This window comes from Lonchura striata, chromosome 17, assembly GCF_046129695.1.
Source record: "Lonchura striata isolate bLonStr1 chromosome 17, bLonStr1.mat, whole genome shotgun sequence".
Classification (NCBI taxonomy): Eukaryota; Metazoa; Chordata; class Aves; order Passeriformes; family Estrildidae; genus Lonchura; species Lonchura striata.
Window position 1 is genome coordinate 4,712,148 of NC_134619.1, and position 27,426 is coordinate 4,739,573.

Below are 27,426 nucleotides of genomic sequence, written 5' to 3' on the forward strand. Positions count from 1 at the left end.
GAATATTTAACCTGACATGGGAGAGATCCAGCCATTCGGGCAAAGGGAACGTTTAGTAGTTTGGCTTTGGATTTGTATTTTAAAGACGAGGAAGAAACTTAAACTCTTAGCAGTGAATCTTAACCATGTGAAAATGTAGTCTCTAGTCTGGGTGCAGTCCTTGGTTCTCTCTTTCTCTTGGTGGAAAGAGAAAACCACTCCTTCCAGGAATTGTGATGTATACTTAAGCCTTCAGGAGGATGGATTTCACCTATGAAAGATTTGCTTCTCTTCTTTTTATCTGAAACCAAAACCAAAGTTTTTAGAAAATCGTGTGAGATGAAACCAGTCCCAGTTGAGGAAAGAGAGAAATCCCCAACTAAAAAAGTGCAATTCCATCCCTTCTTTCTTTGCCAGTAGAGGTCTTTCCCTACTTGACCTTGTTTGTAAATGCCACCACCAGGGACACTTGGCTCACTTAGTGGTCATTTTGTCCAGGGCTGGATGAACACTTCAGGGCAAGCTGCTGCTAATTCAGGGCTGGAGTTTATTAAAATGCTGGACTCCTACAAACCACCCTTGCCATGTCAAAGCATCCTCTTTGCAAGGCACAGAAGAGAGGGTTTCCTCTGAAGACAGAAGTGTTTTAGAGGATCTTATGGGTTTTGAGGTTTTATTCATTGCCTTCTAGGACATAGCTTGGGGTCATTGGCAAATGGGTGACAAAAGGAGACAGAAGTTAAATGTTACCTTCACCTGGTTGGGTCTCCAAATCTGTCTTAATTTTTCTCTGCTTGACTTTTTGCATCTTTTTATTGAAACCATATGTGATATTTCAGCAACATGCAGTAATTTGTTTGGAAATACAGGGCTAGAGATGTGTCTCTTTACTGGCTTCTAAAACAACTGTGAAATAAGAGTTAAGAACTTTTATACAAATGAGTCCTAAACATATTGCAAATTCAGTTAAAAATAAATAAGTCCTTAGCAAAGATTTCAATAAACAGTAAGAGTAGTTGAATTAAAATATTTCTACTAAAATTAATGAGCCAATCCTGGAATGCTTAGACTGACTCTTAAGTGTGCTCATTTAAAGGCTTTGAATATGTTTGCCTATCTGAATTTCTATGGAGCATTTTGAATGCATGACAGATTATAATCTTCAATTATTTTAATTTGGTTTTCTTAATAGGCAAAATAGCTAAGAGCTTAATAATAAAAGACACTTACTGCTTATCATTTACATTATTTTATGTGTTCATTAATAATTATAATGGGTTTTATAAAACAAAAAAATCAAGTCTAAGTATCCCCAGGTCATGTTAGTGCAAATGTTGCATACTATTCTGTGGGAGATTTAGTAAACTAAGTGTTTTTTGAAGGGCATTTTTGACTCCATATGTTGTAGAGCAAGACAAAGAACTTCAAAGGAAATTTATTTTCTGGTTCATTCTGTGGAAGGAAAATGTAACAGAGGATAAATGTCCTGCTTTGCTTTCTCCAGATACATTTCCAGGCACAGTGCAGGGATGGGCAGAACTGAGACCACAGCACCTTATTAAATACCCTAAATATAGTTTATTAGGTATAGAAGTACTGTTGTTACAATCACATCTTCTCTTCTGTAGGCTCAGTTGTCCTTGTTCATTCAACTTTTCCTTACACACCCCATTTCCTGGGCCTCCAGGCATTTTCTTTGCTGCTCTCTAAACAGTCTCCATTGGAACACTTTCCTGGCAATGTCATGCTCCAAAAAAGCTGTATAATTCATGGTCCCAGTGGTGCCCTCCAATCTGCTGAGCACAGAGCTCTGCATACTCTGTACCACCCCTGCTCCTGGCATTGCAGGCATCTCTGGTGGCTTTTGTCAGTGCCAGGACAAGGGAGGAGAGCTTGTGAATTCAGCAAGGAAGGGCAGTGCTGAGAGCACAAGGGTGTGGATGAACAGAAGAAAAACAGGGATAAGATCTGGTACCTTAGAGGAGCTCACCACTTGAAATTCTGTTCATCAGTAAAGTTTGTGGGTGTGGTTTTGCTACCCAGCAAATCCTGATGGAGAGGCACAAGCCCTAAGATGTTATCTGTAAAATCAGGATGCAGATACTGCTTTTCTCTCTAAATGTGACATTGAGGAGTGGCCAGCTTGGAAGGGCTTAGCTCTGTATTGTCTCAAGAGTTGCAACGTTCATTTTCAAACATTTTTGTTATTAGATCAGAACCTGCAGTAGAAAATCCCCATCTTGTGAAATTGCACCATTTCTCCTGTTTCTGGGATTGCTCTGTAGAAACAAGGGCTGAGTCAGACTCTGGATGTTCTGTTTCTGAGCTGCAAACATTGCAGTGTTTTAGGTGATGCCTCAATGATGTGAGCTCCAACCAGCCACTGCTGGGCTGCACAGCCACCCTGTCCTTGCTGGCCACAGAGGGATGGCAGCTCCAGAGAGGTGCCTGGTTCTGCTGCAGGATCCCTCTGGGGCTTTGGTGGCTGACCCCACAGTTTCCAGATGGCCCATTTGTATCTGTCACAGCTGGTGAGGGTTCCTGCATGGAAAATGCTACCTGTGCTCCTGAGCTAGGATAGGAACAAGGGATTGCATCTTCCAACATAAATTGCCTTTTGATCTGGGACATTTTCCCTCACCAGTGTATCAATCCACTCCAAGCTCCATCCCGGAGGGGCTTTTTAGAGCATAAAAGCTGCTTTCCAAGCAAATTCCTTTTTATGACAGTCATCAGCCATCATCATTCATCCTGCTCACATCATCATATGCAGAGTTGTATCATGCCAGGCACTGGAGAAGCTCAAAGCTCCAAGGGTTCTCTGAGTAAAAAATGTATAAATGCAGATAAGGAAAACCATCCCTCTGCCATCTGTTCTATAACCCAGAGCCCTGCATACCTCTTGACTGCATTATAAAAGGAGAGATAAATGAAAGGAAAATTCATGTGTGTGTTCTCCAGTCAGAATATTATCATATGGATCTGTTACCATCTTCATACTTCCCAGGCTAAATTAAGGAAAAAGTAACTCCCTTCTAAACCAGGAAATTCCCCCAACCTGTAATTTTTACTCCTGATTTTGTGAGCTCCTTGGGAATAGAGAGGGCTTTATTACTATTATTATTATTATTATTATTATTATTATTATTATTATTATTGTAAACTGCTATGGGAACAGTTTCAACAAAAGAAGTAAACCTTGCATTGTGTTCAGATAATGTTCTTAACTTCTCAACAAGATTTAGTAAATTGCACCCTGGGAATTAGGCAAATGAAACCCTTGGTCAAAATGTTACAGGATTACTGAAAAAAAATCTCTTTTTTTAATTTTTTAATCTCATTAAGAGTGCTAAAATTACATGCTCCAATATAAAAAACATTTGTGTGATAAATATCTCCCTGGTAGTGAAATGTACTATGCTTCATTGTCAATGGTCTTTGCAACTTTCTGTGACAAGTGCTACTTCTTACATTGTTTTTCTTCTGAACACTTCACACCATCATATTTTTACTGAAAATGGATTTAAGTATAGGTAGCAGGCAAACCCTTGTGCTATGATTGCAATTAACAGCAAATAACAAGTCTTTGCTGAGTATTTTCAGTATATTTCTCCCATCTTTGTTTTGCTCAATGCAGTATAATTAGCTCATGGATTTCTCTGAGTATAATTGGCTGTGGGTCTTATGATATATTTCATCTCCTAGATCTGCAATGATTTACATACAGACAGCTTAGACCCTATTAATGCTAATAAAAGTGCTGCAAGGACATCCTATAGCGTGCACTTTATTAAACTGTACATAGCTTTCTTCGAGAGCTTCTGTTTATCTGCGTTTCCCAAAAATAAAATATAGTGCCTTTAGCACTGAATATTTAAATCCAGGCTCCTTTTCCCTGTTTCTGTCTCTCTCTATGCATTTCTAATGCTTCTATCACAATGGGATCTGGGTACTATATGCAACAGGAAATAGAGCAGAAAAATGTCCACTAACAGGCTCTTCCCTTCTGTGATTTGGGTTAAAACTGCTCCCATTTTGGTTCCCTGGAGTGTCTGCTTAGCTCTTTGGCATCTGTGCTCAAGCACAGCCATAGCTGAGCCAGGCTGGGGCTGGGTAGAAGTGCAAAATACCTTTGTTGGGTTGTTTTGGGTTTTTTTCCATCATTTTAAGTGTAAATGTACATTGCAGTTCATTTGGAGCTGTGCAGACATACACTGATAAAGACACACAGGTGTGTGTCCCACATTACCCTTTTTAATTTGTAAGGTGGGAACTCCACCCTGGCTCAAAGCTGGAAGTCCAGCAGTGTCTTCCTGTTCTCACTTACCTTAAGATGTGGGTGTAGCAGGCTGGAGCTTAACTCCCTGGTGTGAGCTGTGCATTTGCACAGACATTGCCACCAGCTCAATTTCCAGCCCTTCCCTCTGGCAGGGCAGAGCTGACCTTCTGAAAATGGGGACTGTGATCTTCAGCTGTCAAACTGGTGACAATGCTGTCACTGAAACCACAGTTGTGCAATCAGTGCTTGATTTTACTACACCCTTCCTCACCCCCAGATTTGCTCATAAAAGTTGGATTCATGGCTTGTCTACTTGTGTTTTTCTACCAAACACGTGCTAGCCCCACCTGGGCAAATAAACCTGGACAAAACCTCCTGTGCAGCATGAGGACCCTTTCAGTGTCCCCAGGCCTTCTTTTAAGTGACTATATCAGTGTAAGTCCAGTTAGTTTTCCTCAGTACTAGCAGTGTAACAAGCAGTGAAGCCTTTGGAGAGAAGACAAATGGAATTGTGTCTATTCCCTGACCTTCAGCTCCAGCGGCGTAGGTCAATCCTGGCAGTGTCTGTAATAACTGACATGATTAGCAATTAGCAGGAGCTGACAGTTTGGTGGGGGAAGCACAAAGAAAACAGTGTACAAACTTGGTAATGATCTGGACAAAGGTATCAAAGGAGATTCTGGGAGCCAGGGATCTAATATTGCCCTGCTCCGACACGTTCAGCATCTTGTCAGCCTCCTGTGTCAGGAGAGGAAGGAAAAGCAGAAGGTCACATATGGGAGGAGTGTGCAGCAGCCCACAGCCCCATCTCAATTCCTTTGCTTGACAAGAAAAGCCTCCTCTTCCCTTGGGAAATGACCTTCTCTCCCCAAATCCAGGCTGTTTGGGGAACACAGCATCCCACTGAGCTCACTCAGGCCCTTCCAAGGGTGCAGGTGCCGTAGCAGAGATGCCAACGTGCATTCAGCTACGAGGGCTCTATTATCTTCCCACTACTTCGTTGTATTCATAGACCTGTTAGGGAAAAATTCATGCACATCGCTTTTTACAGTGCCAAGACACTTTGTGATGGTGCAGGGGGTGGTAATTTATTTGTACCTTGCACTTTCTTTCGGGAATAGTCATGCTGTTGCAAGAACTTCTTTCAGCAGTTGATCAGAAAATTAAATTTGTGTTTAAAGAGATAGTCAGGGTTGCTAGGACAACATATTAACCTCCCTTCTTTTTTTCCTCAGCTCTGTATCTAAGGTTCATGTGCTGTACTCAGCTTGCAGTGTTGTTCTCAAGGTGCAGGAGGGAAGGGCTTTCAGAAACAATGTCCAAAACGTGCTTTTCCTCAACAAATAATCACATGAAATGGTAACATCCCACTGGGCATTCCCAGCCTGGCCTTGTCAATCCAGCAGGGTTGAACAAAAAGGAGCAAACAGCTCATTCTTTGAATTTCATGGGAGTATTTGTGTGTACAGTCACCAGGACTGAGAATACAATGTGGGAGCTTGCAGACAGCGTTTTCAGAAATGATTAATGGCTGAGAGGCTCTGGGTATGGCTGAAAAATTTGGACACTTTAAGGAGACCGGGGTTTCAGTAATATGTAAACAGTGGGTTTTGTGCATTTTAGGCTCTTGCACATCTCAGTTGAAAAGTCAAAATTTCAATGATTTCTCATGAATTAAAAAGGAGCAAAATAGTTGAAACTGTGTGGAATGTACTTTTCATGGCTTTTCACCAAATCTTTGGCATTCAGCTCCCTTGTCAGGACTGACAGTGGTATTACATCTCTGCAGCCTTCAAGGCTCAGATCTTTTAAAGTTGCTTAAACATCCATGTGGCTTTTATCCAGAACTTATGGATTCTTGTCTCTGTTATTTCCTCCAGATCCGTTCCGATAAGGACAAGGAGATCCATATCAGGTACAGCATCACTGGAGTGGGAGCCGACCAGCCGCCCATGGAGGTCTTCAACATTGACCCTGTGTCTGGCAGGATGTACGTGACACGCCCGATGGACAGGGAGGAAAGAGCTTCCTACCATGTGAGCACCCAACATCCTGACCTTCAGCTGGGCTCACAAGCTCAGAGCAGAATTGCTGGGTTCAAGAAGGGACACGCTAGATCAGCCAAACCCATGCAAAGAGCTGGTTGGTGGCAGCTGAATGTGGGCCAGCTGTGCCCAGGTGGCCAGGAAGGCCAATGGCACCTGGCCTGTGTCAGCTGTAGTGTGGCCAGCAGGACCAGGGCAATGATTGTCCCCCTGTGCTAGGCACTGGTGAGGTCACTCTGTAAATCTGGGGTCAGTTTTGGGCCCCTCACCACAAGAAGAACATTGAGCATGTGCAGGGAAGGGTGGCAGAGCTGGAGAAGGGTGAAGAGAGTGAGTTTGATGAGCTGAAGGAGCTGTGGGAGGTTCAGCCTGGAGAAAAGGAGGCTTGGGGAAGACCTCATCATTCTATGACTCCCTGGAAGGAGGTTGTAGCCACATGGGAGCTGTTCTCTTCTCCCAAGTAACAAGTGACAGAACAAGAGGAAATGGCCTCAAGTTGTGCCAGGAGAGATTAAGGTTGGATGTCAGGGAAAATGTCTTCACCAAAAGGGCTGTCCATCCCTGGCACAGGCTGCCCAGGGCAGTGGTGAAGTTACCATCCCTGGAGAGATTGAAAAGCCGTGTAGATGTGGTACTTGGGGACATGGTTGAGTGATGGGCTTGGCAGTGCTGGGGGAACAGTTGGACTTGATCTCAGAGGACTTTTCCAACCTAAACAGTTCTGTGATTATATGAAAGTGGAGATAAACTGATGTCTTTTTCAGACACAGAGTCATTTGTTTAAAATGGTGCAACTTCACACTGCTTGTTAAATCCATGCAAATTTATGTGTAGACTGAACCACCCAAAACCATGAGAAGTTAGTCACTACATTAGCATGTCTTGGGAAATCACTAATTTAAGAATCATTACTGCATCTAAACATGCAATAATTGCTATAGTCATTTTTCACTTTAATTCACCAGGAGATGTTCAGGCAGTATGATGGGAGTGTGTCAGATAGGTTTTTAAATACACAGATAGGCTAGTATTAAATATCAGGGAATTAATTAAGATTAATTACACTCAGAAGCGATGGTGCCTCATGCTATCCTAGTTCATAAAATGCTCTACCTGCAGAATGCTCACAGTGTAATTGATTGCTATGTTTTGATATAAATCCCAGCTCCTCTATTGCAAGGTGTAATTGCACAGCAGATCCAGTCCCACACAAATTGCTAAAAGAATAGGTTGCCCCTTGCATGATAGCCCTGCAAAATTTCAAACATTTTCTGCATCTGCACTCTAGTTGTCTGCTGGAGTGGTTGTGAAAGGTTGTTTCATGGCTTGCTATCAGCTTAGCCCATCTCCTGGCGTGGTAATAGCCCTTGCCAGGGATGCTGTAATGTCAGCGGAGCGCACGGGTCACTTGCAGTGACACCACGTCCCGAACTGCGCCGCCGGAGATGCACATTCTGTCAGCTTTATCAGGTATCCAGTTAGCCATGTTGACACAGCTTCTGGGCTGAGGTGGAAAGATAAAGAAAATAGATTACCTCTTTAGTTGGGTGGAAAAAGAGATTTCCCCTGGGTAAAAGGAGATCTGAAGAAAAATTATTTTATACTCTGTGAACAAGAACAATTATTTTGTTTGTTGTGCCTAGGAAAATATGAAAAGAGGTTGTTTTGGTGAAGAAATATTTGAGATAAAGTGTGTGTCATCTCAGTGTTGTTGATATTATTTCAGCAGTGCCAGGTTATTATAACAGTCTAGTCAATAATAAAAAAGTTAAGACTTTTGATGGAGCCGCTGTGATGTCTGTGATCAGACACTCACAGTCAAAAACATGAGATGAAACAGATTTTGTGCTCCATCCTAACAAACCCTGTGCCCCTTAAAAATGAACTGAACCTACCAGTCACAGTGAATTCAGCAAATTGAATTCTTGCCTTGTCAAAGGTGATGGGATGAATCTGCCTTGCACATACCACAGGATTTCCAGCCTTTGCTGTTCCTCATGGAAAACTTGCACTAGTGGCATCCATATGTAAATAAGCATATTCATAGGTTACAGGAAGATGTATTTTGTAGAGAGAATAACTGATAACTATGTTATGAGACCTTACAGACAGGAGTATGGAATGATAGAAAAATCTTTGTTAGGAGAATAGTAGAAGGTGATGAAGAAAATTTGTGTCTGTAAATGACCTTTAGATCCTTCAGCCTCAGTAGCAATGGATTGATGATTTATTGAACCATCAGTTGTCCATTTACTAACCCTTTACAAAACCTTTATAAATACACCATGCAAAAAGCAATGACCCAAACACTGGAGAAGAAACTTACAGTAGGAAAGAGCAGTGCTGGAAATAAGAAAAAAATTTGGCCCATTTCCAGAAAGAAAATAAATTCCAAAGTCTTGGCTAGTGGAGGGCTTGAAGAAGTCAACGAATTTATGCCACTTCATAGAGCCCAATCTCTAGCTGATAGGAAAGGCAACACGTAGCCAGGTTTGAACTGAGTGCTGGAAGAGCAGTGACTGAGGTGTAGCTTGGATGTGAAGAGCTCGGCACCCTTTAAACTTGTTTGACATCTGCTGTAGTTTCCTTTAGCTTGAATGAGTAGCTTTGCTCTTCACTGGGGTGGAGAATGTCAGCAGAGCTGCAAGGCACCACTGGTCCCTCTGAGCCAGCAGGGCCTGGGTTCTGTGTCTGATGCAGCCTCGTGTTCCAGCTGAAGGTGGGTGCATTTACACAGCTTCAGACTTTCTGCAGCCCCAAAAAAACGCAAATCTTTTCAGCATCTCTGTCACTCTCAAGTGTTGTCCTCACTGCTTTTGTTCCCAGGTAATCTAAAAACTAATTATAAAAGAAAGAACAATAATTTGCAAGTCTTTGTAAAGCTACATATCAAGAGTTCTGTTTCATTAACTCACACATTTTCAACACATATTTTCTTATGCATAATTATCTGTGTTGCTTCAGGACTACCATTTTTAAAGTACTAGTGTTTTAACACTCCCTGCATTCAGCAAGCCATTTGTCTGATGAAACCTGCCTCGTTCCCTAAGGTGAAACAGATTTTTTTCTAATTAGATCAGGAGTTCTGCAGCAGAACTTCCCCTGTTTTTGTGATCATTCTTGAACTTTTAGGGAGGCTCATTCCGAGTTTGAGTTATGCAGAGATGTATGTGCCTCTGGGACTCACAGCCCTTGCCCAGGTGCTGTGTGTGCTGGTGATGGCAAGTTCAGCTGTATTTTGGCTTCATCTGTTTGTGTCTGCACTCCAAACCAGAGCACAAACTCTCCAGGGACATCCTAGACACAGAGTCAGCTGAAAATACCAGCAGAGAAAAGCAAAAAGGGCTCTGCAGTCACTTAACTAACCCCACACTGTGGTGTGGAACTGCACAGGTGGCATTGAGTGATGCCCTGGGAGCCACCCTGGTGTCATTAGTGCCATGGGACACGCAGCCATGGGACACACAGACATGGAACCTATTCCCCACATTTCTCTGCCATCTCACTGTGGCAGCTGTGCTGCATCTCCCCTTGCAGTCAGCCCCTGAAGTGCTCACTGTCTGCCCAGGAAGTTTCAGCAGGTAGCAATATTTAATTTGCATGAGTTCTCTTGGCCTTATTTAGCTGCACTCCCCAAGTCCTGTTTGTGCTGCTGACAGAATTAGTGCCTCTGAATGTCTTTTCTGATCCAGACACCAGTTTCATATTAAGCTGCAGTTAGGCCTGGCAAGTACAAGGGATAGAAAATTGGTAGCTTCATTTTCCAAGACATTTTTCAAGCTCTGTTTTCAAAAGACATCAGCATAAACATGTCAGTAAGTAATCATTGCTTATGACACTCAAGTAATATGCATTATAGGGAAACTTTGAAGCAAGTCCTAATCCAGTTCCAGACACATGTGTGCACTGTCAGCTTCAGGCTGATGAAATACTCCCTCAGAAATGGCTGGAGCAGAACAGGTGGGTTACAGACTGACAAAGAGTCATTTTAAATGCAAAGGAACAAAACTATTTTACTGCAAATTAAGGGATACAAGAGCTAATTCCAGTATTTTGAACCATGTTGAATAATTCCAGCCATTTGTGTCACAATGCTCTAAATTGAACTTTTAATCACAATTAAGAGCACACAAATTAGGCATGACATTGTATGCTTATTGCTTAAAGGCTCTGTCACTGATTGATAATGTATATTTGTATTAGTAGTATTAGTGCCTAAGTAATATTCATATTTAACACAATTCACTGTGTTGACTTTGACTAACTACCTTCAGATACCACCAGCCTCCAGTGTAATCAATAATCATGATACCAAATCATTTGTATGCCAACAGCTACATTTACACTGGAAACTGTCAGCAGGAAAACCTCAGAGACCTGTGGTAGCTGCTGCTGCATATGATAGCAATAATTGTCACACTTTTAAACAATATTTGTTAAAGAATATTTAAGTTCCTTGGCTGGTACAGCAGAGTGTTCCATCAGCTAGAGATTAGTTGGCTATGTGTATTAATTTTTAAGAATCCTTTGCAAGGTATTTAATTTGATTTTATTCCTTCTTCACTCCTGTCATGTTCTCCCTCTTGGGGAAAATGTAAATATTTCAAACTAACTTTATAAATGTTTTTTAACTGTCTCCAGCCACCCTCCAGCTCCCATTTGAATACTTGTGCATGCCCCATGTCTGGCATCTGACCTGTGGCCCAGGTGATGCTCACTGACCTTTCACTGGTTTATTTTCCAGCTCAAAATGATGTGTGTGTCTGACGGAGCTCAACCATCACCTTTTGTGCCTTGCCCAGTGCTACAAAGCACTCCCATGCATCTGCTTTTCATCCCTTCCATCACTTTAACACCAAAATAGAGGTGGCAGAGGTGGCTTGGGCACAAGTGGCCGCAGAGCACCACACAGAAATGTGCCTTGCAGAAATGAGCCCCATCTCAGCCATTGAGGAATGGCTCCAGAACAAAGTGTGTTGTCCAGCTTGAGGATGCCTCATGAATACCAAAAGTAGGACAAGAGAATGAGGGAGAAGATGAATTAAGGGAAATGTAGTATAGACCTGCCTTGGAGATCCAGCCAGTTTCCCAGCAGACAGCCTGACGCCCTGGAGTCCCTCCTCCCTTGGCTCTCTTTGCTGAGGATGGTCTCCAATGAGGAATTGTCTCTTAACAAGGAATGGTTTGTGGCAGGAAGAGTTCCCATTGAGTTGAAATTCAACCCTGTTCCTCAGGACTCCCCTCCCCTTTGCCAGGGCTGGCACTGGCCACAGAGAAGCGACGTGTTGTGGGAGATGCAGAGACATTGGCTCATGAGAGTTGTTCAGAGAGTACGGGCACAGAGAATTAATGCAAAGAAGCACAAAAGGAAAGAAGTAGAAATGTTCACTGAAGCCAGGCCAAAAAAAGGAGCAGGAGAGGGGACATGACCTTCCTGGCACTGCAGATGCTGAGTCAGGACAGCAGTGACCACACCACTGTGCCCAGCACTGCCCTGCCTCCCATAGCTTAGCCCAGTGCTGGAGCTGGGCTCAGGACACTTGAGCACATCACCACAGGTCTGATGAGATTCCTGCAGTCTTGCTTATTGAATTTTTTTTGCCTTGAGTGCAGGCAGTAATGCGCTGATGGGTACATGTGCTCAGTGAGTGCAACAAGCAGATAGATGTGCATTGCTGAGAAATCCCTTACTCCTGGAGATTTCAAACAAAAGCTATCGAATGTAATTAAAAATTTGCAGGGGGAGAGTCAGATCTGAGGGGGGAGATACCAGCTTTGCTCTCTGCTTTATCTCTGAATGGAACCATTTCCGCTGCTGGAAATGCTGTAAGAGAGAGCCCAGTGCTGCCTCAGTTTGAAGATAATAACTTTAATTTTAGCTCTGAATTACTTTTTTTCAAAGACAGTCTGACCTCTGACTGTAAAGTTATTGAATTGCCACATCTGACATGATGAAGGCTAGCTCAACAGGTGGGAGCCAAAGCAGATCCTATGTAGGAAAGAAATGCAGATATTAAGAGCATTGCAAGTCATGAAACACAAATGGTACACCCTGTATTGAAAGCAAAGCTGGACTTTTTCAGGCTTTAAAGAAAACGTGCTGCTTAATTTCCTTTGGAAAAAAAAAAAAAAAAAAAAAGTGTTTTTCTCCGAGCTCATTTCATGTGGCAGTTTGTTCTCTTTGCTTGATTAAATGTTAATCCAGCCCATCCTAACAGTGTGCAGTTACTTTTGTTAAGCTCTGGACTTCTGAGCACCATACATGAAGGGGAAAGTTGCATCAATCACCAGCACAGCGAGAGTGAAAGACAGAAACCAGGGCTAATGCAATTAGCACATTTATTTGTCATGCATCAGAGGAGCCAGAGACCTCCCTGTAAAGTCAGCTCTGACTCCCAGCAGCAGCCTGATGGTGTGGGAGCTGCTGGGAGGGACCAGAGGCCTCCATCCCATGGATGGCAGAGCTGGTGTGTCCCCTGCCCTCCAGCCCCACTCTCCCAGCCAGCCCTGGCACCAACAGGTTGCCCAGAGGAGCTGTAGCTGTCCCACCCCTGCAAGTGTTCAAGCACAGCTTGGGTGGAGCTTGGAGCACCCTGGTCTGGTGGAAGCTTCCCTGCCTGTGACAGAGGGTTGGAACTAGATGAGCTTTAAGGTCTTTTCCAGCCCAGGCCATTGTGTGATCCTGTGACTCTGTGCAATGACATCCCTGAAGCCTTGGCTCCTGAGCCCCCCAGCTCTGTGGGATGTCACACCATCCCGAGTGCCATCCCCAGTTCCCGTGGCAGGGTGGAGGCTCAGCAGTGCTCACAGGGGCTGAAATGAAGAGGGATGGTGGCCAAAGCTCTGCAGCACTCGGAGCCAGGCAGTGCCTCCCCTCTGCCAGCCGGGTCGGGGCCGTGCAGCTCTTCCCTCGCTGCCGGAGTTCTCCCGTTCAGCCACACACCATTTAGAGTAGCCATCTGTTCCCTTTAATGAGAAAGCTATCCATTTTTTTTCACCTGGTTACTAATTGTTCCAGACTATTGTGATTGCTTTGTTTTATTAATTACTCATTTTGACATGCTGTATCTGTCTCTTTTGTTCAGAAAACAGATGCTCTTGTTTCTGGGCATTATTACTGATGGTTATTGCTAATAAGATAAAGCTGCAGTTCCAGTTTAACTGAGGGCTTAACACTGTGGCTCTAGTTATTGAAATGCCTCAGCACTGAGTATTTTATTCAAGCCTGAGGAAATTGCATTCTTAGTGCCATGGGGGCTCCCATTATTTGAAGGAAAGGGACTTTTTAAATGTCTTTTGCTGTGCAGAGCAATGGGGTTGATAGCTGCTGCTGTTCCTGGAGACCATGATTAAACAGAGAATAAACATTACTAAGATCATGCTGAAATCTCTTCACTTACTAATCCCCAGTATTATGGGTGTGAAATGCTGCAGGTTCCCATAAGAAACTTCTCACTCAAAATCATTTCCTCACTTTATTTGGAACTAAGCAAAATTTGCTTTTCAGATTGTCAGACGAGGTTCAAGATGTCTTAAAAATTAAATAGAGTGGTCTGTGAGTTGTGAAGGGGATAGGATTGCACCACTACACCAGAGTTGAAGTGTTTCCACTGACAATCACTGTTTCAAAATCTTATTTCAATATTATATTAAGCTCTGAAAAACTGTCTGTGAGTCGAGTGTAGATGGAAACGAGTCAGTGCATTCTGCTGGAATTAGATACTGGCTCCATTCAATTTTGAGAAAGTCTTTATGATGTAAAGTCAATCTTTGCCAAACAGTCTCTCGTTCTGCAGCAAATCCAGTTGCTGATATTGTGCTTTCATTGTGCTCATTCCCAGCTCCGGGCTCATGCAGTGGATATGAATGGAAACAAGGTGGAGAATCCCATTGACCTTTACATCTATGTGATTGATATGAATGACAACAGGCCGGAGTTCATCAACCAAGTCTATAATGGATCTGTTGATGAAGGCTCTAAACCAGGTACAGTTGAAAAAAAGTCTCAAAGTTTCACAGATTTTCAGCCATTCACCCGGGGTCATGGTTTGGGCTCTGCTGGGAACACAGGGGATGAGGGAGAGGTTTGCTCTTGCTGGCTGTTGGTGGAGGACTGATGGAGGTGAGAACAATCCCATTGTGTCTCTTTTTCTGGATGAAGAGAAAGTGCAGGCTTGGGATGGAGGGAACCTGGGTCCTGGTGGTCCCTTCCTGGCTGTGGGATTTGTAAAAGCAGCAGTTTTGTAGGGTAATGCTCTGTAGCACCATTCTCATACACTCACTGCACATGTACAGGGCTGTTATTCTAATTATGAGCACTGAAAGCCAGCCTGCCTGTGGCCTTTCCCTCACCCTGTGTCTCAAATGTTCAATATCCTCCTCCTTGATATTTAATTCAGTCATTTGCCAACTCAATATCTGGCATCCAGTCAGGCTCCAAAGAAGGCTCTGTCTCAAGAAAACTCTTTCTTACTTGGGACCTGATGGAAACCTGCAGAAATGGGAATATTCACATCGAAATTGCAGGCTCATCCTCTGTCCCCACAAACTTTTCTAGCAGAGGGTAAAATGGGGAAAAACCTGAAGTCAAATTTCAGGAAATGTATGGGTGAAAAATCGGCGAGGGTGTAGGCTGTATGGGGAATAGTGATGATTTCTACATGGACCACATTTATATGTTTGGAAGAAACAGAGCTGTAAAGGTCTTTAATGTTCTATTTCTGTTGATCTGCTATTTAAGTGTGGTGTAACCCTGCAGTTTCCAGTATGGGAGCAGGGTTGGTTTAGCTCATTGCTGAGTGTAACTACAATGAACATATCCATTCTTTGAACATAAATTGTTCTGTGTCGCCAGTACAATTGGAAGCCTCCTGAAATCAGAGGGAGGTTTTTTCCTAGATTCTCTCCTTGGTTGTTTGCCAGCTGAGGGGTTAAATACCCCGTGACTTTGGTTTGTGTCAGCAAACATTTATCACAGCAGCTCCGCTGCCGGAGGTGTGACAGGGAAGTCTCCGGTGGGCACTGTTTTTAACAAGGTGATTCACAGTCCTGATTGATTGTCTTCCAGCACCGTGAGGGACAGGCAGCCGTGGGGGACACATGGTGGGGACAGAACATGACATTATTTCTGAGCAAAGAATAGCTACAGCTCCCTTTCTGATTCCTTTGAGTGGTGATGTCCCAGCTTCAAAGTCCTGATCCTGGTTCTGCATGGAGGAGGGAATGTGAGAAGTCCCTGAGCTGACAGCTCTGATATCTTCCCAGAGAATTTTTCCAGCTTTCATTTGAAGGCCACTTTGGGGCATATAAAGGTTTGAAGATTGATACAGCATTTCCATAGCAAATCAAATTTCTTACATCTTATTTGAGGACAGATCAATATTCAAAGTGTTCCCAAATGTTTTAACTAGCTCTGTTCATCTGTCAAAGAAGCAGTAAATTGCATCCTCTTCTTGTCTGAAATCCAGATAAGCCTTTGAGCTATTAAATAGAACAGGATAATTTGCCTACAAAATACTTGTGCCTCTGCTTCTAGCAGTGTTTTTTGGTATTCTCTATCCCAGGCTGGAGTGCTTGCCTTTAAGGCAGGAAGGTAGAAAGCAATCTGTTCTTATTCAAAAGCAATTACATTTGTCTTTGATGTATTTGTCGGGTTTTTTTTCCCCTCTCTTTCCTGTTTAATCGGTATTCTTTTAAAGGTTTATATTAGTATTGAATTTCTCTTCCTTGCTTTTGTTGAGCCTCCTAGGAATTTGGGTATCAGAGGCCCTCATTCTGTGTGCTTGGCAAGAAACATGATCTTGTGCCTTTGAGGAAGTGGTAGAGAGGTCATGGAGTTAAAGGGAATATCGGCATGCTCCTCCTTTGCCTCAAAATTATGTCCCTCTTCTGTGCAGAGACAAGTGTAGACAATGTATTTAGCTAAGGGTAGATCTTGCAAATATTTAGAAACTTTTTATTGGTGTGAAGATGCCTCCGAATATTGTAACAACTGAGGGGGGTACCACACCAGCCATTGCAAGAGAAGAAATATGTTACCAGAATTCATGATTATTTCTGGCAGCGGTTGAGAAATGAAAGACACTGCATATTCTTTGAGGTAACAGCAACATTTTTTCAGTACTGATTCAACAGTAAGTTAGATACGTGTATGCATCTATAAAAATATGTCTGCATATGTGTGAATATCCATGCTTCAAGCAAACCAAAAAGTCTTGTTATATGTTACAGGAGTTGAGCATTCATTTTCCTCTGATCAGTGCTGCTGAACTATGCCTGAGGACTGAAAATGCTTCCCTGAATATCCTGTGCAATTGTTATTTCTCACATCTTCCATATGCCCATTTATAATGGCTGTGATTAAAAAATGTAGGATTACTTGATTATGACAGTATCTGCAATGTTCTTAATTTTACACACCTCTGATGAGAGATATTAGACTATCCCAAATAAATGCTGGCTCTGAGGGCAGCTAGAATGAGCAGCCAATGGCTGTTTGAAGTCAGTCGGAATTTTGCCCAGATTTAATTTAAAATAAAAAAAAAAAAAAAAAAAAAAAAAAACAGATAAGAAAAGGATATATGGAGCTCAAGCACTACCCATGGAAATTTTGCAGAGCAAGACCATCACAAATGAGCTGTTGAGCAGAGGCTGAGCAGAGCACTCTGACCTTGAGGTTCAGGGAAAGCCCCGGTGAGGTTTTGGTGGGATCAGTAGAGCAGATCCCGTTCCAGTGAGCAGGAAAGGGCCCGGAGGTGCTGCCCAGCCCTCCTGGGTCCGGAGCAGAGGCAGGGCTGCCCAGCAGGCTGGGCTGTCCCCACAGGGGGCTGGGATGTGCTGACCATCCTGGTGACCTGGAACAGAGTGTGAACAGCGTGTGTGCTGCCAGGCTCATCATCTCTGAGCCCGGCAGGGAGCTGCAGGGTGTGCCAGGCCAGGGCAGGGCATGGAGAGTGGCCAGGCAAGGTGTGACCTACTGACCCACCAGTCAACAAGCCAAAAGAGAGCAGAGTGAACCAAGGAAAGGGAATGCAGAAGGAGGCGTGTTCCGTGTGACGCTGCTGGGCACTCAGCCTCCCGCAGGAGCAAGTTTGCTTTAGCCTGGAATGCAAATATACAAAATTGTCCAAGAGTTGGCAGCGATGTGAAGAGACTCATTAGACAGTCTGATGAGGTTTAAGTGAAGGGGCTTCCCAGCCTGCAGAGCACTCAGACTGGGTTCCCAAGGAGCGTGCTCTCTGCAAGTCACCTTGAAGCAACCCTTGACAGGAATAGAAACGAAATCATTAAATATTATTAATTATAATAGGTTGTTGTTGCTGGTTAAGATTATAATGACTTAATTGAAATAGTGTCTTGAGCCATAGCATAGTGTTCTTGAAATCAGGAGCTCACTCTTGGTGAAGTTCTCTGTAGTGAGAAATGGCCCCTGGACATCCTCAGATGTTCTGGCTCTTAAACATCTCTTTCCTTTTCTGATATTCTCTGGAAAAACAGTCTAATGCATTTCTAGCTTATGTAGCCTCAGGTCAAGTAGCTGGGCAATTTAAAATGTGTAAAAGCAGACCCTTCCAAAAATGCAGAACAGGAGTCGTGATGCAGGATTTCCTTTTCCACAGGACCATCTTTCTTCCTCACTCTCCCCCTCCACGCGTTGTTTTGATTTAACGCGCCGCTGTTTGAAAGTGTATCTTAAAAGACCGTATTTTACTCATGTTGAATAATGTTCTGCCTCTTTGAACTTTGCCTCTGTGTGAAGAACACAGCCAAGTTTTAAAAATGCAGCTGCAAGCTGGAGCTGAAATTCCCCTGCTCCCTCTGGCAGCCTTAATCAGCAGAGCTCTCCTGGAGCTGCGCTGCCTTTCAAGCGCTGGCAAAGCAGGTTGGGTGCAGAGCTGGGCTGCCCAGCACTGCCTGCCCTGCTGGGCTCTTCTGCCTTTTCCATGCCCACATCTCTGAGCTGCATCACACCAGCTCCTCGCAGCAGGAAGGAACTGGGGCTTGGAGTGGGATTTTCCCTTTTGCACAGCAGCAGTTGCTGCCTGCTGTGAGCACAGCCCCTGAACTTGTACTGCTGGGCGTGCAGGATCCCATTTCGGGAGAAACACCTACAGTTTCAAAAATTACTCAATAAGATGGCATGAAAATGCTTAAATATGAAAGAAGAAAGGGAATTTAATCACAAAACAGTAGTGGGATGGAGAAGGATTATTTTTTAGAAGCTTAGTTTTGCTGTAACCACAGCAGACCCTTCCTTGTGGAAGGATGTGGATGTCTCACTTAACTGAAGCGTTCAGTTCTGAAAAGGTCAATGTGAAATGCTCTGCAGCGACTTGAGTGCTTTGCTCTGGGTTGTATCTATTTTGTTTTAACAGAAAGATTGTCAAAAATTAACTCATCTCTTCAAAACAATTTGTTCCTGTCAGACTGGCCTTTTCCATTCCCATTCATCCTTTCCACTTCACTAACTCTCTGGATGCATCTTGGTCCCTTTTCAAGTCAATAGCACAAGCCCAAATGACTTCTTTTAAACTCTATCCAACCCCTTCATTCTCCTGGAGTTGTGTATGATAGTTTACTCCTATCACCTTTCTTAGGAGTGGTGTGAAAGAGTGCTGAGTGTAGAGAGTCCTCCAAAATATAGGAATATTAGTATTTCTTACATGAGAAATGTTGTAATTTAAAATTTCTCCTTCTCCTCCTGAGTCCATGGAACTCTGAGAGAATAATTGTTGATAACATGCCACGTGAAAAATGAAATAGCTAGGAGCCAAATCTATATGTGGCAAATCGAGTTAAAGAAAACTCATAAAAAATAAGCAGTATATTAAAAAAACCCAAGGATTTTAAAAGCTGATTATTTTACTAGTGTCCCAGTGTGTTTATTTTATTTCTATGCCAGCAGAGATTCCCTCAGAGATTAACACCATGGACTAATGCACAGATGGGGCCAGAAACTCGAAAGTCATCTGAATATTAAGAATTTAAATCTTTAGCCTCAGTGATTTGAGCAGAAAGCCAATTATGAGGCTGAATTAGTTTTCAAATTAAACTGCAATTTAAGGCATGTGAAATTAATCTTTTAAGGCATATAGTTGCATTCATATATATATTCATGGGGAGAATTTGGATTCTGCAGTTCTGGCTTGTTCCTCTTCTCTAACCTGACAGTGCAATTCATGGGGAGATGCCTGGTGTGCCTGGTTGTTTGTTCAGTGAAGGAACAGAGCAGGTGTACCTGGGTGGCAGGGCCTGAAATCTGAAGAGAAAATGTTTCATTCTGAAAAATTAATAGGACACAGAGTGAATCCTTCTTCCTGCCACTGCAACCAGTTGCAAAAAATGCCATAGTACTGCTCATAGTCAAAATATTCAATATGTTTTTTCAGCTTGGAGGTAAGTTAATTTTAGAACTCTTCATTTAGGAAGGCCCCAGTACAAGAGAACACCTGAACAGTTTCGTGGATGGGACTGTCACACATTCTGGTTTGCAGCACTAGAAACTAAAACTAATGCAAATGCTGAATGTCTCAGAGAGATCATGCACAGGTAAAATATTCCAGAGGGTCAGAGTAGGACTCAATGGATTCTTCCATTCATCCCAGAGGTATTCACAGGTTGGGTGCATTACTTCTGGATCCACCCCAAACATGAATATATCCTTCTATGGCAGTGCCACCTTCTGCAGCCTGAGCAGGTGTTGCTCTTATCCTTGCACTTTGTATGCTACTAAAAATGGCTCTGTCCAACCTGATTCTATTCTCTCACACATTACACACAGACTTAGGATACACAATATCCTTTTTCAAGTTCTTTTGCTCAGCCAAGCACAATTTTAAGGTAAGAAATTGTTTTTCTGCAGACTCATGTGGTAGTGCTTTCCATTTTCTTTCGAGGTGAGTGGTTATGAAATCTGTGCTCTTAATTTTCTTTCCAGAAGCATCCAGTCCCAAGAGCAAGGAAGTGAATTATAGGACTGTAAGTGAGAAAAAAATGCAAATCCCGAGACTGATGGACTTCCCCTCAAAAAAAACAAAAAAAAACAAAAAAAAAAAAAAAAAAGGCCAAATTGACATAACGGAAAAAAATGTGGAAATCATGGTCTGACACCAATGTAGGAAGCAATTACAACTGAACACTGTAATAGCCTACACTCTGCCTCCTTTTAACTAGCAGGTACAAATACAAACAAAATAGTTACAAATAGCCTAGTATGATATATATAATAATGTTTATATCATATTACAGCACTTTATATTGCATTGTGTTCTAGTGTCAAAATTCAGGGATTGGATTGAAGCCTTGTGGAGGATGTGTTCAGTGTCAGGTTGTGTGCAGCTGGGGCTGCATGATGTCTGGAGCCACACATGCACACAGTGGAGCATCAAACCTGGGTGTTCAGCACAGTTCAGTGGGGATGTTCAGGATATTTTGTCCTAAGTAATCATGCTTCCCCCCTTCTTTAAATTAGCCCTTAGAAATCGAGAGGATGCATGTGCAGGAACTCAGCCAAGCTGAGCTTTGTGGATTTATGCAGCCAGAATCACTTGCTCAGAGGCTGGGTGTGCCTTTGCCCCCCTGGCACTGGACTGGGGGCATTTCTCTGGGGTAAGGGGTCTCAGTGAGCTGCAGGCTGCTGGAGGGGAGTGATCTCCAAACCTGGCAAGGGCCATGTGTGTGCTGCAGTCAGTGCATCTGCTCGTTGTCTCTCCGGAGGTATTTATTCCATTTTTAACAAAAAGGAGGTCTTATTTCCGTCCTGGGTGCAACAGCCTCTTCAGCTCTCTCTGTTGTCTCTCCAGACCTGCTCGCTCTCTTTATTCTCATTAGGTTGGCTCTTGCCCTGTCTGAAGCTGAAAATCCAATGTCTCTGCTAATTAGGAAGTGGCATCCGTTATGAATTAGGTTAGCTGCTTGAAAGGTCAAAATTTGCCAATGATTACAAAAATTATGGTGAAGGAGAATGACAGTAGCTATCAGTTACAACGGAAAGAATATCATTTGGAAGGAAAGTGCTGCTTCTATTTCGATTTTTTATCCAGAGCATGTGGGATGCAGTTTAATTTAAGTATATTTGCAATTTATTACACCTGCAGTACTTGCACTCACTTCTGTCATCCTGATGGCTTGTGCATTTTCCTGTTCACCTCTGTGACTCCACTCAGCACCATTGCTGGGTCAGCTACCCAATTTCATTTGAAACCCTTAACAATGAGTGTGTGAAATTGTTTCATATCACTCACTGAATACATTTAATTTTTTTTCACTTGAGGATGCAGGTTTGTTAGATTAAATGCTTTAGTCTTTAACACTACAGAAAGTTCAGTTGTACTCTGAGGACTTTTTCAGGATCCCATCATACTTGTTGTTGGAACTTGGTTTTGATGCCTTTGCTTTTTCTTGTGTGTGTTTCTGTCCCTGAGACCTCCTTGCAATGAGTGAAATCACCTGAAGGGTGAAGTGTGCCTGTTATGAGTAGGGGGATGAGATTCCCATCCTCTGTGGGGAAGGAAATTATTATCAGGAAACTGTTCTGAGTGGAAAATTTTTGTTTTAGGAAATGTAAATTTTACAGTGTTGTTCAGTATTTAATCTTCCCACAACTCTTATTGTCTTGTCTATCTAGCATCAGATGCAGGGGAATCATTATGTGAACTTTCCAATTTGGGGGGAAAAAATGAGGAGTAAGGGGAAGTTCCCATTAGTACAAAGCCATTATTAACTTGGGTTAATGAAGATCTAATGTAATATGGCTATCACCACATGTCTGCACATAATGATTCTGTCCTTTTCTATGGGGGAGTGATTAAATTAAGTATCTTGTAGGTCAAAATTAGACTGAAAAGGTTAACCAACCTTTAATGATTCTGCAGCCATTTACCAGCCATTTAAAAACATAAACTGTAAGATAAAGCTGGATAGAGAAACAGCATTATCAGTAAAAAGTGGGTGAAGTTTTAGCGGTTTCTGTTTATATTATAGAAGAAGACTGGGAGGATTATGTGATTTTGCAGTGACATGTGGGACAAAAGGCGAAGTGAAAGGAGTTTTGATTTTTATATCTTGTTGGCTTCCTGGTAAGTGCCCATTAGCTCTTTATTTTAATATGCATTAAATCTAACTAATGGATATCTGTGGAAACTCAGGGCACCGGGAATATCAAACCAGCTTAGAAAAATGGCAATTATAAAACAATTGTAACAAAGACTTCAGGAGCACAACTGTGCCAAAATATTGTTTGTGTGACTTAAACTCCTGAAAGCTCTGTCTTTATGGAGAAATGAAGTTGCATAGATGGGAGAGCTTGCAGTGAGGGGAATTAGCAGCCCTCAGCATGCTTTGGGATTGTCTGAGCTACAAAGAACTGTGCTGATTCTCAGATTCCAGAGTGATTTGAGGGGGACATTTGTTTATGACTGTGCTTATCTGCTTACACATGTTCAGGGCAGCTATCTCTCTTGTTTTGCTCTTCCTTTTCCTTGGTGTGTACAGATGGAATGAGATATGGTGAATCCAGCAAAATCTCTTTGCAGTCTTCTACAAGGAGATGCAATTCATTTTAAAATTGACAAACAAAACTGAATGTACAGGTATAAATTATCTCCCTTTGCTTCCATTCCCCTAGGTTCTCTAAGGCATTTTTTTGCCTATCCTGTAGAAGCTTTAATTAATCCAATGGGAATATTTTCCATAAGAGTTGCTTTCAAGCATTTCTCTCATGTGTCTTATCCATGGTTAGAAACAAAACCATCTCATTTGACAAAATAACATCTGGGAGCTTACAGTCTCTGGGAAATCAAAGGGAATGCATTGGGAAGTTACAGATTCTGGAGGTCTTGTCTTTTATTGATAGATCTCCTTCATCATGCCATCCATTAATTTTAACTCAGGTGATATATTAACTCTGCACATTAGTTAATGAAGGCTAATGCACAGTAATCTTGTCATCACTAGCTGTGCATGGTAATTCAATCTGCTGCTCAGAAGAGCTGTTCAACATGCAGCAAATTTGATTTAATATTGACATGATGTACTAGGTTCGGTATTTTATTTAACGTACCATGTGCCTTATTTGATGAGAAATGGTTTCCTTTCAACAGGTTACGTACCTGAGTTAGGCCAGGTGTGTAGCTTAATGCAGTTATATCAGATATATATCTGTTATATCTGCACTGGGTATTCATCCTGTGATACACTGCACAGACTGGGGCAAATTTCTGAGTTTGGGCACTTTATGCATTCATTTCATGTTGTCAGTGTGCTTGAGAGCAAGCCCTGCAGAGCAGAAAAATTAAGGTGATGCTTTTCTCAGGCTCTGAAAGCACAGAGTCCCTCTTGCCCTGTTTACACTTGTTTAACCTACTCTTGGAGCTTCATCACCACCAGCAGGATCTGATGCAAAATTGACAGAGTACAGATTGGGGTCTTGTGTGTGACTTGGAGGAGTTTTCTCAGTGTTTCTGGTCTGCAGTAATTGCTCCTAGCCTCTGTTTGGGTAGGATATAGGGCTGTAAATATGGTGTGGTTAATACTTTGATTTCCACAAAAGACACACATCCTGTGAGCCAGATTAGGCAGTCAGTATTTTGTCACTTAAAACCAAACAATAGCAGCCTCAATCCTCGAGTGTGTGAGAGCTGTGCTCTCTGCTACTGTATATTTGCCTAATTTCTGTAGCATTAGGGGCTGGATACAGGGATATATTGCCTTTATATTAATATAAAATACATGAAGATGTATCTCCATGTAAAGGATATAAAAGCATGACATTATTTACTTTATTGCAGGTAAATCATCACCAACCATCTGAGTACAGAGCTAGAGTTTATACAGCACCCAGAGGATGTTAGACACTTCATCTGTGTATATCCACATCGCTCTGTTGAATAGTCTTGTGCCCAGATCTGTGTTTGTGTCATTCACTGCAGCATGCAGGTATCTGGAGGATAAATCTTCCTTAAAAACAGGCTAAATGCAAAGCAAACCGAGTGGAACATGGGCAGTGGTGTAGGTTACACCAGCTGATCCCTCGGGAGCCATCCCTAGGGATGATGCCCTCAGCATGGAGAACAGGAGATGCTGTCGGTCGACACTCCAGATGGGAAAAGTGTGTACACAGGAAAGGGAGAGGAGATACCAGCCACTGTCCAGACTGTGGAGAGGGAGAAGCAATTTGCAGCCAGTTTCCAGCAGACTGTGGTCAGACAGCCCCAGGGAGAGGCAGGAAGGAAGAGGCTGCTGCAGCTCTGTCATGTGCTGCAGCCACGCAGGGCCCTTTGCAGAGGGCGTTTATTAAGTTACAAGACCGTAATTAATGCCAAGTTCCTCTCTTTATTTTCTCTGTGGTTGGGTTTAATAATGGAAATTAAAGATAGGAGATAGGGAGCAGATTGCTTCTTGAAATACAGCTGCCTGGTGCTCAGTTCATGACTTTAGAGACATTTGTCCAGCCCCATCTCCCTTTATGGAGATGCAGGTCAAATGCTGTTGAAATAGTCCTTTTTCTCTAGAGCAGATGTGCTCAGTCCAGTGCTACACCACAGGAAAGAGGCAAAAAGGTCAGAGAAAGAGTGAAGGAGACCTTCTGTGCTCTCCATCCACAGTACAGCTGCTGTCCCCCACCCCCTCCCACCAGAGCTGCAGCCTGTCAGGTTCTCCTGCCAAGCTGGGAACCCACCATTTCACACATGTGCTGGATAATTCCAGAATCTACAGTACAGTCTGAGACATCCCCCATGAGGAGGAACCACAATTGTGGGGTGCCCTTGTCTGAACCCGAAAGACCAAATGACTTTCAGAGCTGTTTTTTGAGCTAGAAGTGCATAATGAAACACCACCTGTTTTTTGGAATACATCCTAAGACTGCACATGTCCTAAAATAGATTCTGTTTTCGTCTTCCGCTTCTGTTTTCATTAGCCCCAGGTTCTGACATTCTGTTCAGAGATATTTTCAGTATTGAATGCATTAAGATAACATAAATTCCAAATCAAACATCTCATTCAGCATATTTCCTATTTAAATTTCTCCTGTACATTTTCCCTGTAGTTATCGAAGGGTTGGTTTCATTATTTGTATCAGCTGTCTCATGATAACTGGTTTTGAAAAAGAGCAAAAAAACGAATGCTTGTAGAGAAAATAGAGAAAATTTGTTGCTTGCACAGCCTTGTTTCAATTCAGTGTTCCTTCCGTCTTCTGAAGTTTATTGATCGGGAGAATGTTAAAGTTGTTGAATAGTTTGTTTTCATTTCACAAATGTGAATCAGGATTATTGCAGAAAAACAGGAATGTATTCATCATTAAAATTTGCTTTACACATTCATTTTTTTTTAATCTATAACTCTTATTGAACAAAGAAAACTCACAGGAATATATGTATCACCACTGAGAACAAAAAGAGCTTGATTGAGGCAGATGGAAGATCAGCAAAGCACTTCCCACAAGTGCAAAAATACAAACTTCTTGTGAACTTCTGGTAATACTGAGAAACACTGGCTTCCTAGAGTTGGGAAAGGTACTGGGGGGATTTCCTACGTGCTGAGTGGCTTAAAGACACTTGGCTAAGGTCCAAAATGCTGCAGCCATTTAGAGCATGAGGTGTTTTTCAAACCTTTTGCAAACAGATGCAAGTTCTCCTGCTCTCTGGTCTTCCTGAAGTGCCAGTGTGGTAGCTCCCAGTGTGACCAGGCTGGGGACCTGGGTGTGCCAGAGGAGAAACAGCACGATGCTAATGCAGCCACATGTCCTCACGTTTGCCCATGGCTCACATCTAATCTAGAGAGCAGAACAAACTCAGCTCTTTTGGTGTGGTTCTTGCTGGGACCACTTTGCATCTCTCCAGCATAGCAGGCTCATAAGTTGGTCCATGTGCTCAGACTTCCCAAATGTGCAGTGTTCGAGCAGCACCTTCCCTCTTTTCATGGATGCTGCTGGGTTTGGTGATCACAAAATGAGGTTATGTCTGGTTTTGCTGTCTCTCTTTGCCTCCCACTCCTCTTCTCAGGTCTCATATCATTACATCCATCCACTGTTGCAGATTGCTGTGTGTGAGCAGTGTGTGCCTGCCCTTCTGCTCATTCCCTCCCACCAATATAAGAAGTGTAAAGCCAGGCCCTACGAGCTCTGGGGGGGTCACAGGACCATGCAGCTGCAGGAGTCCATCCAATCAAGTAACATCTTTTACGCTCATAATGATAATTTCCCACTTTAGCAGAACACCCTGCTGCCAAACTCCAGTGCTAATGAGCCTGTCAGTGCATCAGTGCACTCTGACAATATCGAGAATGTGGGGATTGTTTTTTGCAAGGCAAATGAAGACACTGATGATTAGCAAGAAACAAACCAACAATTCAATACATCACTGGCCACACACACCAAATCATTGATTTTCTGTCCTGCTGGGCAGCAGCTGTTGTATTTGCTCTGCAGAAATGGATTTTTTAATCCTGGAGGGACAAGAAAGGTGGATGTTTCTCCAAGAATCGGAAGCAGCAGGCAGTTGCTTCCTGAACAGGTTATGGGCATGCTGATGGTGAACTTCTGAAGCTGCTGGGAAGTCTGATGGGCTTTCCACTATTAAATTCTGCTTCTGAATGCAGGTGAATGCAGTGATTGGATGAAAAAAAAAATCTCCTATGAGAATCTATGAAATTGCAGGACAAAAAATGCTGCCCTAAAACTTGCAATCACTGAAAGAATTAGAAGTTAATCATAGATACCCTCACATGACTTCTCTCTATCTACCAGTTACGTGTAATCAGCATCCTTCCAGATCATCTGTCTCAGCAGCGTTGCTATTTCCATAATCCTTGCCTTGCCCGGCTGGATTGAAGCGAGGTGTTTTTCCATAGCATTTCTGAACAAAATGCATGAGCCCGGGTCACTGGGACCACAGCCTGCTCCGCAGTGAGGTGGCACTGATAGTTCCTCTGGCCTCCTTCCCAGGGACCTACGTGATGACGGTGACGGCGAACGACGCGGACGACGGCACCACGGCCAACGGGATGGTGAGGTACCGCATCGTCACGCAGACCCCGCAGAGCCCCTCGCAGAACATGTTCACCATCAACAGCGAGACAGGGGACATCGTCACCGTGGCGGCGGGGCTCGACAGGGAGGTGAGTTCG

The 27,426-nt window shown here is 43.0% G+C and overlaps 1 protein-coding gene across 2 annotated transcripts in view; it reads left to right on the plus strand.

The window, feature by feature from the left end:
• Positions 1-27,426, plus strand: part of CDH4 (cadherin 4) — a 416,361-nt gene that overhangs the window by 315,487 nt on the left and 73,448 nt on the right. For both annotated transcript variants that reach the window (XM_021553526.2, XM_021553527.2), the window contains exons 5-7: positions 6,139-6,294; positions 14,145-14,289; positions 27,245-27,417. In XM_021553526.2, the coding sequence (XP_021409201.1) occupies positions 6,139-6,294; positions 14,145-14,289; positions 27,245-27,417 (474 nt within the window). The remainder of the gene's footprint in view (positions 1-6,138; positions 6,295-14,144; positions 14,290-27,244; positions 27,418-27,426) is intronic.